This window comes from Pipistrellus hanaki, assembly GCF_964339955.1.
Source record: "Pipistrellus hanaki genome assembly, chromosome: 17".
Taxonomy (NCBI): Eukaryota; Metazoa; Chordata; class Mammalia; order Chiroptera; family Vespertilionidae; genus Pipistrellus; species Pipistrellus hanaki.
This window is the reverse complement of record NC_140519.1, coordinates 46,563,828-46,576,315: the sequence shown is the minus strand read 5'-3', so window position 1 is coordinate 46,576,315 and position 12,488 is coordinate 46,563,828. Positions and strand designations below refer to the sequence as shown.

General features: G+C 51.9%; 1 protein-coding gene across 3 annotated transcripts in view; it reads left to right on the top strand.

The window, feature by feature from the left end:
• The first annotated feature begins 332 nt into the window (after nt 1-332).
• ADCY8 (adenylate cyclase 8) overlaps nt 333-12,488 on the top strand; it is a 131,641-nt gene continuing 119,485 nt past the window's right edge. For 2 of the 3 annotated variants that reach the window (XM_084864641.1, XM_084864640.1), the window contains exon 1: nt 333-2,625. In XM_084864641.1, coding sequence (XP_084720767.1) covers nt 1,669-2,625 — 957 coding nt within the window. In that variant the 5' untranslated portion in view covers nt 333-1,668. The remainder of the gene's footprint in view (nt 2,626-12,488) is intronic. The other variant, XM_084864639.1, reaches the window with a different exon arrangement.

The window sequence follows — 12,488 nt, the reverse complement described above, 5'->3', positions numbered from 1 at the left end:
TCCCTCCCCACCCCTCCCGGGCACCGGGAGCGCCGTGGCGGGCTGGGCGCTAGACGGGGGCGCGCCTTCCAGCGCCCGGGACCCGGCGGAGGGAAAACTCCGCAGGAAGCTGCCCGCCTCTGCAATGTCGGCTTCCTGGGGGGTATTTTTGCTTTTGAGCCCGAAAGTTGGCTCCACCAAAAGCCCCGGGGGGAGGGCGTAACGGAGACCCTCCATCCCGCGCGCCAGGCTTTCGGGGTCCGTGGGCACCTCGGCCTGCGCGTCCCGGCTGCGCCCCTGCGGAGGCCGGAGCCCGGAACAGAGCCGCGGGGAGCCCGCCCGCCCCGCCAGCTGGAGCGCGAGGTCCGCGGAGGGAGGGGGCCGGGCTGGGGCGCCGCAGCTGTCCTCTCCCACGCCGCCTGCCAGACCCGGGGTGTCCAGGAGGATCGGGGTGCCAGGTCCCCGCCGCCCCCCCCCTCCGGCCCCCAGGTTCCGGGGGCGTGGCTTGGCGCGCGGGCGGGTGGCAGTCTCCGCGGGGTCCGGCCGATCTGACAGGTCTCCGGCTCCCGCCGCCCCCCGGGATCCGGAGGCATCTCCGACTTCCCCGCGGCCGCGGGCTCTTCTCCTCGCCCAGACCGCCCGCCGCAGCGCCCGCTCAGCCTCGGCTCCCGCCTCGGATCCGCACGGATGACTCCGCTCCGCTCCCCGCGCGGCTGGCTCGGGAGCCCTCCCCACTTTCTCCGGCGCCCGCCCTCGGCTCCCCACAGCCCCGGGCCGCGCGGACCCCAGAGCGCGCCGTGAAGGGCATGGGATCCGGGAGCCGCGGCTCCTCGCAAGCGCGGCTGGAAGGGTCCACCTCGTCCTGCTGCGGCGATCGGGACCCCGAGCCCGCGCCCCGCCGGGAGGGACGCGCGGGGCCAGGGCCGCTGCGGCCCCGCCAGTCCCCGCTGCTCGGGAAGTAGAGGCGGCCAGAAGCGATGCGCCCAGAGGGGAGCCTCCGCACACCCCCTCCTCCGAATTAACCGTTTGGTGACTCGTGAGCTCCGAGGCTTCCACCTCTCCAGCCGGGCACCCCATTCCTCTCCACCCCCCACCCCTCCCTTGCTTGCCCCCGCCCCCAGCTCCGCCCAGGCTCCCCATCCCCGCGAAATGGAGTTCTCCGAAGGGCTCGGTTCCGGCCACAGCTGCTAAGTTCGCACCCGCCGCCGCCGCCGGGCACCCGGGCAGCCAGCCCCCCTCCGCCGCCGCCGAGCCGTGGGCGTCCGGCGCCGGTGCCGCAGCCCGGACCCGCCCGGCGCGGCGGCAGGAGCGCGGCGCCCGGAGCCTCGCGGGGAGCACCGGCTGCGCCAGGACCGGAGCGCGGGCCGGCCTCGGAGCCCGCCCGGGAGGGGGCTGCGCGCCCAGGGCGCTGCGGCTCCTGCGGACTCATCGCCGCTCCCCAGGCGCGCCGGGCGGCGGGAGGGCGCTGCGCCAGGACGCGGGGCTCCGCGGCGGCGATCTTCCCGGCGCCCGCTGCCCCGGGCACACCATGACCTGACCCGCGGGGGGCCTCCCGCTCCGGCCTCCAGCCCCGGGGCGGCCGGGGACCCGGGGCTCCGCGCCCAGCTCCTAGGAAGCCAGCCGCCTCTGGGTCTCCGGGAGCCCCCTCCTCCCCGGGCCCCGCGCCTCCTCCGCCCCGCGGCCGGCGCCATGGAGCTCTCCGAGGTGCGCTGCCTCGGCGGCGGCGAGGAGCTCTACACCATCCGCCCGGCGCCCCCGGCCGGCGGCGGGAGCGGCTCGCGGCCGCAGCGGCTGCTGTGGCAGACGGCGGTGCGGCACATCACCGAGCAGCGCTTCATCCACGAGCACCGCCGGGGCGGCGGGGGCTCGGGCAAAGGCTCGGACCCTTCTGGCGGAGGCCCCAACCACCACGCCTCCTCGCAGCTGTCCGGCGGCGGCGACCTGGCGCTGCCCCTCTACTCGCTGGGCACCGGGGAGAGGGCGCACGGCGCCGGCGGCACCAGAGTCTTCCCCGAACGCAGCGCCAGCGGCAGCGCCAGCGGCAGCGCGGGAGGAGGGGGCGACCTGGGCTTCCTGCACCTGGACTGCGCCCCCAGCAACTCGGACTTCTTCCTCAGCGGCGGCTACAGCTACCGCGGGGTGATCTTCCCCACGCTGCGCAACTCCTTCAAGTCGCGGGACCTGGAGCGCCTCTACCAGCGCTATTTCCTGGGCCAGAGGCGCAAGTCTGAGGTGGTGATGAACGTGCTGGACGTGCTGACCAAGCTCACGCTCCTGGTCCTGCACCTGAGCCTGGCCTCGGCCCCCATGGACCCGCTCAAGGGCATCCTGCTGGGCTTCTTCACCGGCATCGAGGTGATCATCTGCGCCCTGGTGGTGGTCAGGAAGGACACCACGTCGCACGCCTACCTGCAGTACAGCGGCCTGGTCACCTGGGTGGCCATGACCACCCAGATCCTGGCCGCGGGCCTGGGCTACGGGCTCCTGGGCGACGGCATCGGCTACGTGCTCTTCACGCTGTTCGCCACCTACAGCATGCTGCCGCTGCCGCTCACCTGGGCCATCCTGGCCGGCCTGGCCACCTCGCTGCTGCAGGTGGTCCTCCAGGTGGTGATCCCCCGCCTGGCGGTCATTGCCGTCAACCAGGTAACGCTTGCCTGCCTTGCTCTTCCCCTGGGTTGTGTGAAAATAGTGTCTTTTGGAGAGGCAGGTGGCCTGCTCACTTGAGTCCTCTCCCTGGGGTGGGCCCGGGGCCTTGTATCTGGGAGACTCCTGGTCCTGGGTGTTGCTGGGGGGGCATTTCTCTCTTCCTGGAGGAATGGGAACTAAAACCTCTGAGGTTTATGTCATTCCCCTCCCCCATATTCCGATTCTGTGAGTATTCCAGCACCTTTCTACTCAGCTCACCTCCCTGGGGGGCAGTAGTCTCTGGAGCAGGAGGTGGGGGAGAGGAAGGGGGAGAGGAGAAGCACCCAGTTGAGAAGGTGACCCATTTCCTACCAGCTTTACTCTGAGGGTCCTGGCAGGGAGTGCTAAGGCACTCTGGGATGCAGAGCTGGGTTGCTGTGTATCTTCGGGCCGCACATCCTCAATTCTCGGAAGAATCCACGTTTGCTAAGCACATACTAATTGCTGGTGCTGGAATCCTACTGATGGCGTTTTACCCCCTACTTCAGACAATCCTATGACACACATTTACGTGGAAACTCTTGATTGCCTTGGGGACCTCCTGATGATGTCTTCTCTGCAGCAGCCACCCCCAATTCTCTGAATCAGTCAACCTTGGGCATTGGGGCCGAGGTGGGTGTCGTTGACCAAGAACGCAAGTTTTGCTTCATTGAAAAGGGGCGTTTCGATGCAGGTGGTTTGAAATATTTAGATGGAACCTGACCCTTCGGGTCTCTTTCTCCCGCTTTATTCCTCTTTCCCCATTAAATATGGATGTGTGTAGGTGAACAAAGTTCCCGTTGTCTGTGAATGAGAAGGTAGACAGGGCCTCTGTTGTCTCAGCTCATTAGAATCCATAGATAATTTATGGTCTGGCACTTTCTTCGCTGAATGTCTGGTGGTGGCAGGAGACTGGATTCGGGGGCTTCTGGGTAAAGATGAGGGGGACACGTCCGTGGTAATGTTTTCCCATAGAAGGCTGGTGACAGGTACTGGCTGCTCGGTGAGTTCCTGCTCCAGCTCCCGGCTCTGTGCCACTTCCGCTGTACCTGAGGCTTAGAAACTCCTCCTCCTGGTGCCCAGCTTTGAACAGATGGGTCATAAGATAAGCTGGTACAACACCTCTGGAAATTGCTCATGATTTGCAGAGCGCTGGCACCGTGTGAGTGGTTGACCCATGGCTGACCTTCTGGGCTCCTGGCAATTTAGGATTCTCTCCCTTCTCTGACGGCTCTGTCCACATTGCTCAGGCTAGTCATCTGGTTGGCAGCATTTACAGTGCTTGCTGAAGGCACCCTGTGTAGAGCGATGAGTATGTAAAGTACGTTGCTATGGCCCTCAGGCAAGAGATGGAGCCAGGAGAGCTTCGGTTAGTAGGGAATGAGCAGCTGAACTTTTCTAATTAAAGACAATAATGGATGTCGTATCAAAATGACCAGGAACCTTCATACCCCTATGTGATAAAGATTCAATTTTGGATTGTATAACGTTACATTTTAACTGTGTTTCTCAATCCTGTTTGGACATGGATCTGAACTGAATCTCCCACTTTCTTCCAAGTTTTCTCATTATTTTTTGCATTTTTGTTACCATCCTACACATCAGGTCTCTCTTCCCCCTCCTCCCTTCCCCCCTTTCTCATCCTCTTTTTTTGTCCTCTTATCCTTCTTTTCCCATCTCTTTTTTTTTATATAGGTTGTTTAATACGGCGTAGTTATTAATACATGGTCACATGCAGAAAACTCCATTTATTATCAGCTACTGCTTTTTCACACACTAGCCTGCCTTCCTTAGGACGTGTTACCAAAAGTTTTCATCCAGTCGCTTGGAATAGTATTTGGAAAAACACATCCTAAGTGGCAAAAGATGAATATTTTCTAAGTTCTAAGTATAGAGACACTTTTTGTGCCAAATGAATCCAGAAAGTAAATTCTGGCTCCGTATTTGTTTTATATTCTACTCAAATACTACCAGATGGCAGGAGATTAAAAATAACCCCAACATGTCTTCCCACACCCACCTCATCATAAACAATCCTACACCGTGAAAGCCAAGGTCCCGATGCATGCAAACCAAGTTCACCGAACTTTCTGTTTGGGGAGGAGTTCCAGGTGAACCACCAGTTCTGAGCTGAGTCACCTTTCACCTAACAATCCGAGTGCTATCCTCCCCTTTAGGTGCTGAAAGAATCTTTCTGGCTTTGGCCACAAAACGTTTTCCTTTGGCGCCCTCTAGAGGTCCAAGCTTCTTTCTTAGATTCTGCAGAGGGATGAAGATGAAGTGTAATCGCTTTAAAAATAAAAATCTGTGACTTTAAAAACCGCTTAGTTTTCCCTGCTTGGGAATATACAGAGTAGGGGGCAAAAGTAGGTTTACAGCTGTGAGTATGTAATACACAGGGTTTATTCTTTTATCATTACTTATTGATTATTGTATTGTTTTCCATAAGAACAACTATAAGCCTACGTTTGCCCCACCCTCTACAAGGTACACTTAAAACCTACCATAGCAACTAGAATAAATCCTAACTCCTTACCCTGGCCTCCTTGAGCCTCTGTGAGCTGGTTGCTGCTTCTCTTTCTCTTCTCTTCAGGTTCCAAATACATTGTCCACTTCTGTTTCTCAGATATCCCAAGCTCTTTCCCTCTTCCTAGCCTGCCGCCTAAAACCATTTTCCCAGGTCCTCACATGACTGGCACATTCTCATTATTTCATTCACTCCCTAGTGCGTGGCTTGTCTTCCTTTCTCCAGAGCACATCCGCTATCTGAAATCATCTCACTTGTTTATATTTATGGTGTTTATTTCCCCGCCTCCACAACCACATAAATACCACATAAGGGCAAAGGCCCTTGTCTGTCCTGTTTACTACTTTATCCTCAGCATCTAGAAAAATCCCCGGCACATAGTAGGTAACAAACAGTCACTAAGTAAACAAGACTAGTCATTGCATAGATAATATTATAAAACTAGAGGCCTGGTGCATGAATTTGTGCACAGGTAGAGTCCCTCAGGATGGCCTGCAGGAATTGGGCCCCAGCTCGCACCCTCAGCCTCACAGCCCCACAGCCCCGCCTGGAAGTCTGCCGTGGCCTGGCACTGCCCCCTCACCTGCTTCACCATCCTGCCTACAAGGTGATCAATCAGGACTAGGCCCCCCACAGCTGCTGCTGGTCACCATTTCCCGTGGTCAGTGCACATCATAGCAACTGTTCAGATGGACACTTAGTATATTAACCTTTTATATATATAAAAGATATCCAAGTCCCTGGATGTGTTGGCAAAAGCTTTCTACACTCATGTAAGTTGTATCTCTGTAAGGCAGCCTTTTACACATAAATACCTTTGGAGAAATCAAAGCACAAACCAATTCTTTACTTTTATACAATATTTCATACGTATCCAAGTGCCTTTACATATATGATCACATCTAATGATGACAAACAGAAGAGACCATCCTTCATTTTCATTTCCGAGAAGAAATGCCTGATTCTTAGAAACTTTAAAGGGATGTCCCAAAGGTGAGGATCTGGCAGGTGCTGAGAGCAGGACTGAAATCCTAGCGCCGCTGCCAGTCCTGCTTCAGAATCCTTTAGAGGTTGTTCTTCAAAGCACCTAAGTACCCAAGATGGATCAGAGTGAGGGGCACCTGTTTCACCCCTCAAGAGAGTCACACCCATACAACACCTGGCTCAGCATTCAGTGGGAAGGGTAAAGCGAAATCATGAGGACAATGAATTGCTAGGAGTGGGCCCTTTGTAGCAAGCTCATCATCATCGTTCTCAACTGGACCAATCTTGACCACTGAAGGCCATAAATACTGCAGTGTATCAATGTCGGCCAACTCAAATCAAATTTCGTTATTGGAGAACTGAGAGGCAGCAACCAGCTCTACACTAATCTTCATTCCCATTAACAGAACGGTCACATTTTCAAGAAACACCAAGTGAGAACAAGCACACAGTCAGAACACCTGAACAGCCATTTCCCTTTCCTGATGATGCCATTTCTAAAAGTAACCAATGAGCCACAATCGGCCTCCTTAATCCAAGCTATGAGGACCCCTTTCTCCCCTTTCTGTCCTGACAGGAATCACATATGTGGCTTGGTAGGGTGATGACCAAGCTGTAAATCTCTGCAGATTCTTTATGTGAAGAGGGCAAGAGTCCTGTGTTCACTGAGATCAGCACGTGCTTTCCACTGAGGATACAAGAGGGGACCTAAAAGGGCCACCGAGGAGGGGCCTCGCCATCAGGGAAGAGATGGTTGTGTTTTCTCCACTCAGTGAACACGGACGTTCACTCGAGTCATGGACTTCCCATCCAAACAAGAGATTGTTGTCCAGGGCAGATGTGATGATCCATATATTTCCTAGGTCCCAAGTGGCACTGGAAATACTGAGGAAACCAGAAGGTTCAACACCAAGTTTAAAGAGCTCCTATTTTGCGCACCCTGACAAAGCTCAGCTGTAGGTTGCACCGGGGCTGTAGTGATGTCTTACCCGTTTCAAGTTAAGGTATGTGATGGAAACTAATGATACTAGTGCCGCTGTCCAGAGTCTCTAAGACAGATTTTCCCACATTTTAAATAAGTTGTTTATCCTGCTTGCTCAATATACCGATCTGAAAATTCATTACAAAATGACATTATATGTACAAATAAAATATTAATGATGCAGTTATATTTGCTAGCTTCTTTCACGGGGTAGATAAATTCTAAGCACTGTTGCTATAATTAGCGTTTTTCTCTATTTTAATTGCTGGTGACAACATTATGAGCCACCTAACATTTGAAACTCATTTCGTTCTCATTCTTCAGCTCATTAGTGATAAGATAGTGAAAATCATTTCGTTATTGGAAAACTGAGAGGCAGGAACAGGAACCAGAAAGATTGCTGCTTTATGCTTCCCTCTGGGGGATTCTGAAATGTTAAAGCCTGTGGCTAATTAATCTTCTGAAACCTCTTGGTGAGGTAGATAAGCAGACGCGTCAGAGTGGAGGTGATTTCTCCAAGATAACTCAGAGCAAAGGCAGCCAGGTATGCAACTCCAGGTTAGTCAGGGCTCAAGGTCACTGTCCGATCTGAATTTCCCATGCAGCATTTTCCTTCCTGCCTTACATCCATCAAATAGTAGAGACTAGAATCAGAAAAGGGCTAAGTAAATCATGGCCATTAAACTTGACTAATAGTAAAAGATAGTTAGCCTTTTAAAAATCCTTTGGCAGGGAAAGTGTCTTTTTGAGCTAAGTAAGGTGGTAGTTGATGGTATGAGTAGGTGGGGGTTAGGAGATAATCAGGCTTCCCATATGCTTCAAGTGCATTTCTGGTCATTTGAATGAAGGATTGACTTCCCAGTTAAGATTAAGTAAGTATGACAGAATTACTAACATCTCTCCCCCATTGATAAAATTTAAACAAAAGCATGTATTGTATGTTCTTTGTGAATGTCTGCCAACTCAAATCAAATAAGGGAATTGGCCCTGTTGGCATGGCTCAGTGGTTGAACATTGACCTATGACCCAGGAGGTCACGGTTTGATTCCAGGTCAGGGCACATGCCCGGATTGCAGGCCCGATCCCCAGTAGGGGGTGTGCAGGAGGCAGCTGATCAATGATTCTCTCTCATCATTGATGTTTCTATCTCTCTCCCTCTCCCTTCCTCTCTGAAATGAGTGTGTGTGTGTGTGTAATTGTATACTCCTTAGCATAGTGCCAGTGATGTGTAATTGAAATCATCCCAACTTGGTAGCTGCTATCAAGGTAAAAACTCACTTCACAACACACAAATATCCATGAAATGCATGCAGCTCGCTAGCTATGATGTGTGCATCTCTTAAAGCCCAAGTATCTCCATCTCTGTACATTTTCCTGCAGCCAATTCTTATAGGCTTAAAAAAGGAATTGCCTCATCCCAGCCTGTCTGAGGAAATGACTTTCAAAAACGAATTTGAGTGTCAACATCCCCAAGAGATTTCTCTGAATGTCCAGAAATGGAAATATTCTCTCTTATGTGTGAACAGACTATCCTTTCTGGTTCTGTCTTTCCTTCCCTTCGTGGGGAGAGGGTAGGCTTTGCAAAGGAATTTTTAATGACTTCTCAAACCACCAATTAGATCCACTCATCCTGGCCTTTCTATATCTGTGCCCTGAATTTGCAAACAGACTTGAAGTCTGGTGTAGAGAGAGCTGTGAAATGATTGTGAGGTGCGAGCTTCGTGGGACTGGGTTATGAGTGTGTTTTCCTTCATGCCCAGTGATGTCGCATAACTGGCATCGGTGGGCCAGACATCATCAGATTGGAACTGGGAGGACTGGGAGGACTGGGAGGACTCCACACGGGGACTTAGCAATGTCACGCTAAGTAGGACAAACGCAAGAGTCATATCTAAACCTTGATGATTGATGGCACTTTCAGAGCTCCACAACAAGAGAAAGTGAAAGCAAGCCTACAAAAATGGAAAGATGTTTTTAAAGTTTATCCCAGATTCAGTGCTGCTGGCACTGTGTCATCAAAGGACACTTACTACCATCGTGCTGCTGTGACATTTCACTGTTGTCTAAATATTTCTTGGGATGCTAATTTATTCATTTCACAATGGTGTCTATTTCAGCGGGCTCCACATGTGTTTATTTTCAGGGCCTAAGAGACACGTACAGCATGCATCTCAAACCTCTCTTCTCACCCACAAGTGGGCACAGAATTGATTCCCTGGGAGGCCAGCAAGTCCAAACCAGGCAGTCGGACGGCGTGGCGGTCCGCGTGGCATATTGATTGAGAAGCGTGTCCTTTGCTTTCTCTGGGCTGGGATTCAAGGCAGAAGAAACCAAAGGCTGGTGAATTTCTGTGGCCTGTCTGTTTGAAGCTAAGTTTGCAACAGAACGGGTTCTGTGGCTTAATTCCTCTCCCCACCCCCATTTTTTGGGGGCTTAAGTCTAGGATCACTGCTTTACCCCACCGGTCCCCACAGAGCAGCGGGAGCCAGAATCACCTTTCCTGTGTCTCCCCGGGAAACACACTGGATTTATACCCTCAGATGCTACACTGTGAGTTTTGTTTATGAGGGACTATTTTAAGAAGCCAGCTTTTCTCACTGCGAGATTTTTCACAGTCTGCCCTGCAGGGGAGAGGAGGAATGCAGAGGAGATTAATTAACCACTGAGGTGCCAGCCATTCCCAGGGAGGCCTGGCCACATCCTGTAAGAAGACTAGTCAAGGCCATCCCACCGGCAAATGCAACTGTGTGACTGCCATCGCAGCCAGGGAGCTGGGACTGGAACTCAGTGTGATGCCCCAGAACCTACAACACATGGTTCCGTTGATATCTGTGCATCAGACCGGGGCTGGGCATGTCTGGTTTGGAATTTGAATTCCATTGACCTAGATCATGAATTGAATATATGCCATACCTTGCACATTCATAGTTACTGGGGTTTTCTAGCCCTTCTATCCCACTTCCTGACATTTTTGCAGAAACTCTTTGTTCAAAGCCTCAGATGCTCCTAAATCGGGAAAACGATGAAATTATTCACAATGAGACATGGAGCTCAAGGTGAAATCAAATCGAATTAAGGTTTTGAGTTTTCTTAAAAAAAAAAATGAGTGAGTTATTAAAACTGCCATCTCCGTGTAAATTGCTACTGACAAACAATTCTCACATGAATCAAGAGCTATTTTTTGAGCCATTTTTTAAACATACATCCTTGTCCTGTGTCAGCCGATTTTCCAGCTGGCTGGAGTTAACCATTTCGGAATATTTTCTTCTGCTTTTGTGTGTGATTGCATGCTGAGTCCACAGGATTGCTTGGGAAAGAGGCATGGCCAGGGATTAAGGAATGTGTTAGCAAAGTGGATGTGTTTCTTTAACTCAGACCTGGGGGGAAGCAATGCAGCATGAGAAATGTAACAGAATAGGACCCCCAAAAAGAGAGGACATGAGAGGCCTGGGGGTAGAAGGGATGTAAAGAGATATGATGTGTGTCCTCAAATATCGGGGTGCGGCCTGATGAAGACAGACCAGTTTTGTCACTTGGATCCTGCAGAACAGAATAAAAACCAGGGTTGGTCTCGATAGCACCAGAGACTTTGGTTCATCTACAGCTGAGGTTTTGTAACAAACAGACTTGCCACAGGGGCAGCTTTCTGAAGAGATGAGCTCCCTGATCAGGGATTACTCGCGGGGCAGCCGCACAGCAGTCCACAAGGGATGGCTTAAAGGAGATTCCCATGCAAGGAGGTCTTTTCCTCAAGGTCAGTTGAAAGCCACTGGCTGCCTCTCCAGGCCATCATGGTGGCAGGAAAATGGAGAGAGCAAAGAAGGAGGGCCAACCAAGTCATCTGCCCTTTTATTTTATTTTTTAAATATATTTTTTATTGGTAACAGAGAGAAAGGGAGAGGGAGAGAGAAACAGAAACATCAATGATGAGAATCACTGACTGGCTGCTTCCTGCATGCCCGCCACTGGGGATCAAGCCTGTAACTTGGTCGTGTGCCCTCACCGGGAATTGAACCGTGACCTCAATGCTCAACCACTGAGTCAGCAGGGCTCAGCTGCTCTTTTAGGTGCCCCTCTAGGATCCCTATCCTGCTAATATTTTGGGAACCAGAATTCTGACCCTACGACACTCCATCTGCAAGAGAGAATGGCAAAGAATGGACCACATTCCACTGCCCCCAAAAAGCTTAGGATTGCGTCAGGAAGAAGGGGAGAAGGAGACTGAGAAGGTAGATTATTCCACAGATAGCTGTTGACTGCCTATTGGGCTCTAGGTTCTGCGTACCCAACAGTCAGAGGCGGTTGATGCACGAGGCTGCTACTTAAATGGATTGGGAGGGAGTCTGTGACTGGCGCAGAGGTGGCAGGTCTGTGCCTGTCTCTTGGAATCCATCTGGGACACAGCATTCAATCAATGTTTTCTGTCTGGGCAGGTCCTGGGCTGCTTTTAGTATAGATCTCTAAAGCATGAAAAATCAAAGCTGCGGTAGATTTATCAAGGAAATATCAGACTCTAAAAGATACTGTATGTGGGTGTGGAATATGAGGAATAGAAAGGGACTCCAGGAAAGGGATATGATGCCAGTTATTTACCCATCACCTTATGACTGAATAAACGCCAACCCTGGGGACCAGAAGACATGGCATGAGAACATGCCTGCCTCGGGGTTGGAGAAGGGCAGAGTGGTCTGTGGCTCTGGCATGCCCATTGCTCTGTGTTCACAGTGACCCCAGCTAAAAGCTGACTAGCTTGCCTTGGAGCTCCAGGCAACCCATCCCCACACAAGGTGGGCAGACCCGGAACTTAGGCAAGGCTCCAATCCCTCTCCTTGGCACTACACTCTGCCTTTCCCCCTATCAGAGAAGTGCCATAATATTCCCATGTCCCCACCAGGCTATGAGCCCCTGGAGGTCAAGGATTTTGCCTTGCTCATCTCTAGGTCTTTAGCACCTGGCATTGCACCTAGCTCTGAATACCATACTTTTAAAAAAATTATACACTTATTGATTTCAGAAAGGAAGTGAGAGAGAGAGAGAGAAATATCAATGGCGAGAATCATTGATAGGCTGCCTCCTGCACACCCGCAACCCAGGCATGTGACCTGACTAGGAATTGAACCGTGACCTCCTGGTTCATATGTTGATGCTCAAAACACTGAGCCATGCTGGCTGGGCTAAATACTGTACTTTTAAATAAATAGAATAAATGAATATTACATGATCGTTTCCTCCCCCCGACCACCCCCAATGCATACCATCCCACAGTCGTCAACAGCGAATGAAAAGCCAGTGGAAGAACCGAAATCAGTTTCTCTGGTCAATACAGGCAGAAGTACACCAAAAGTTATT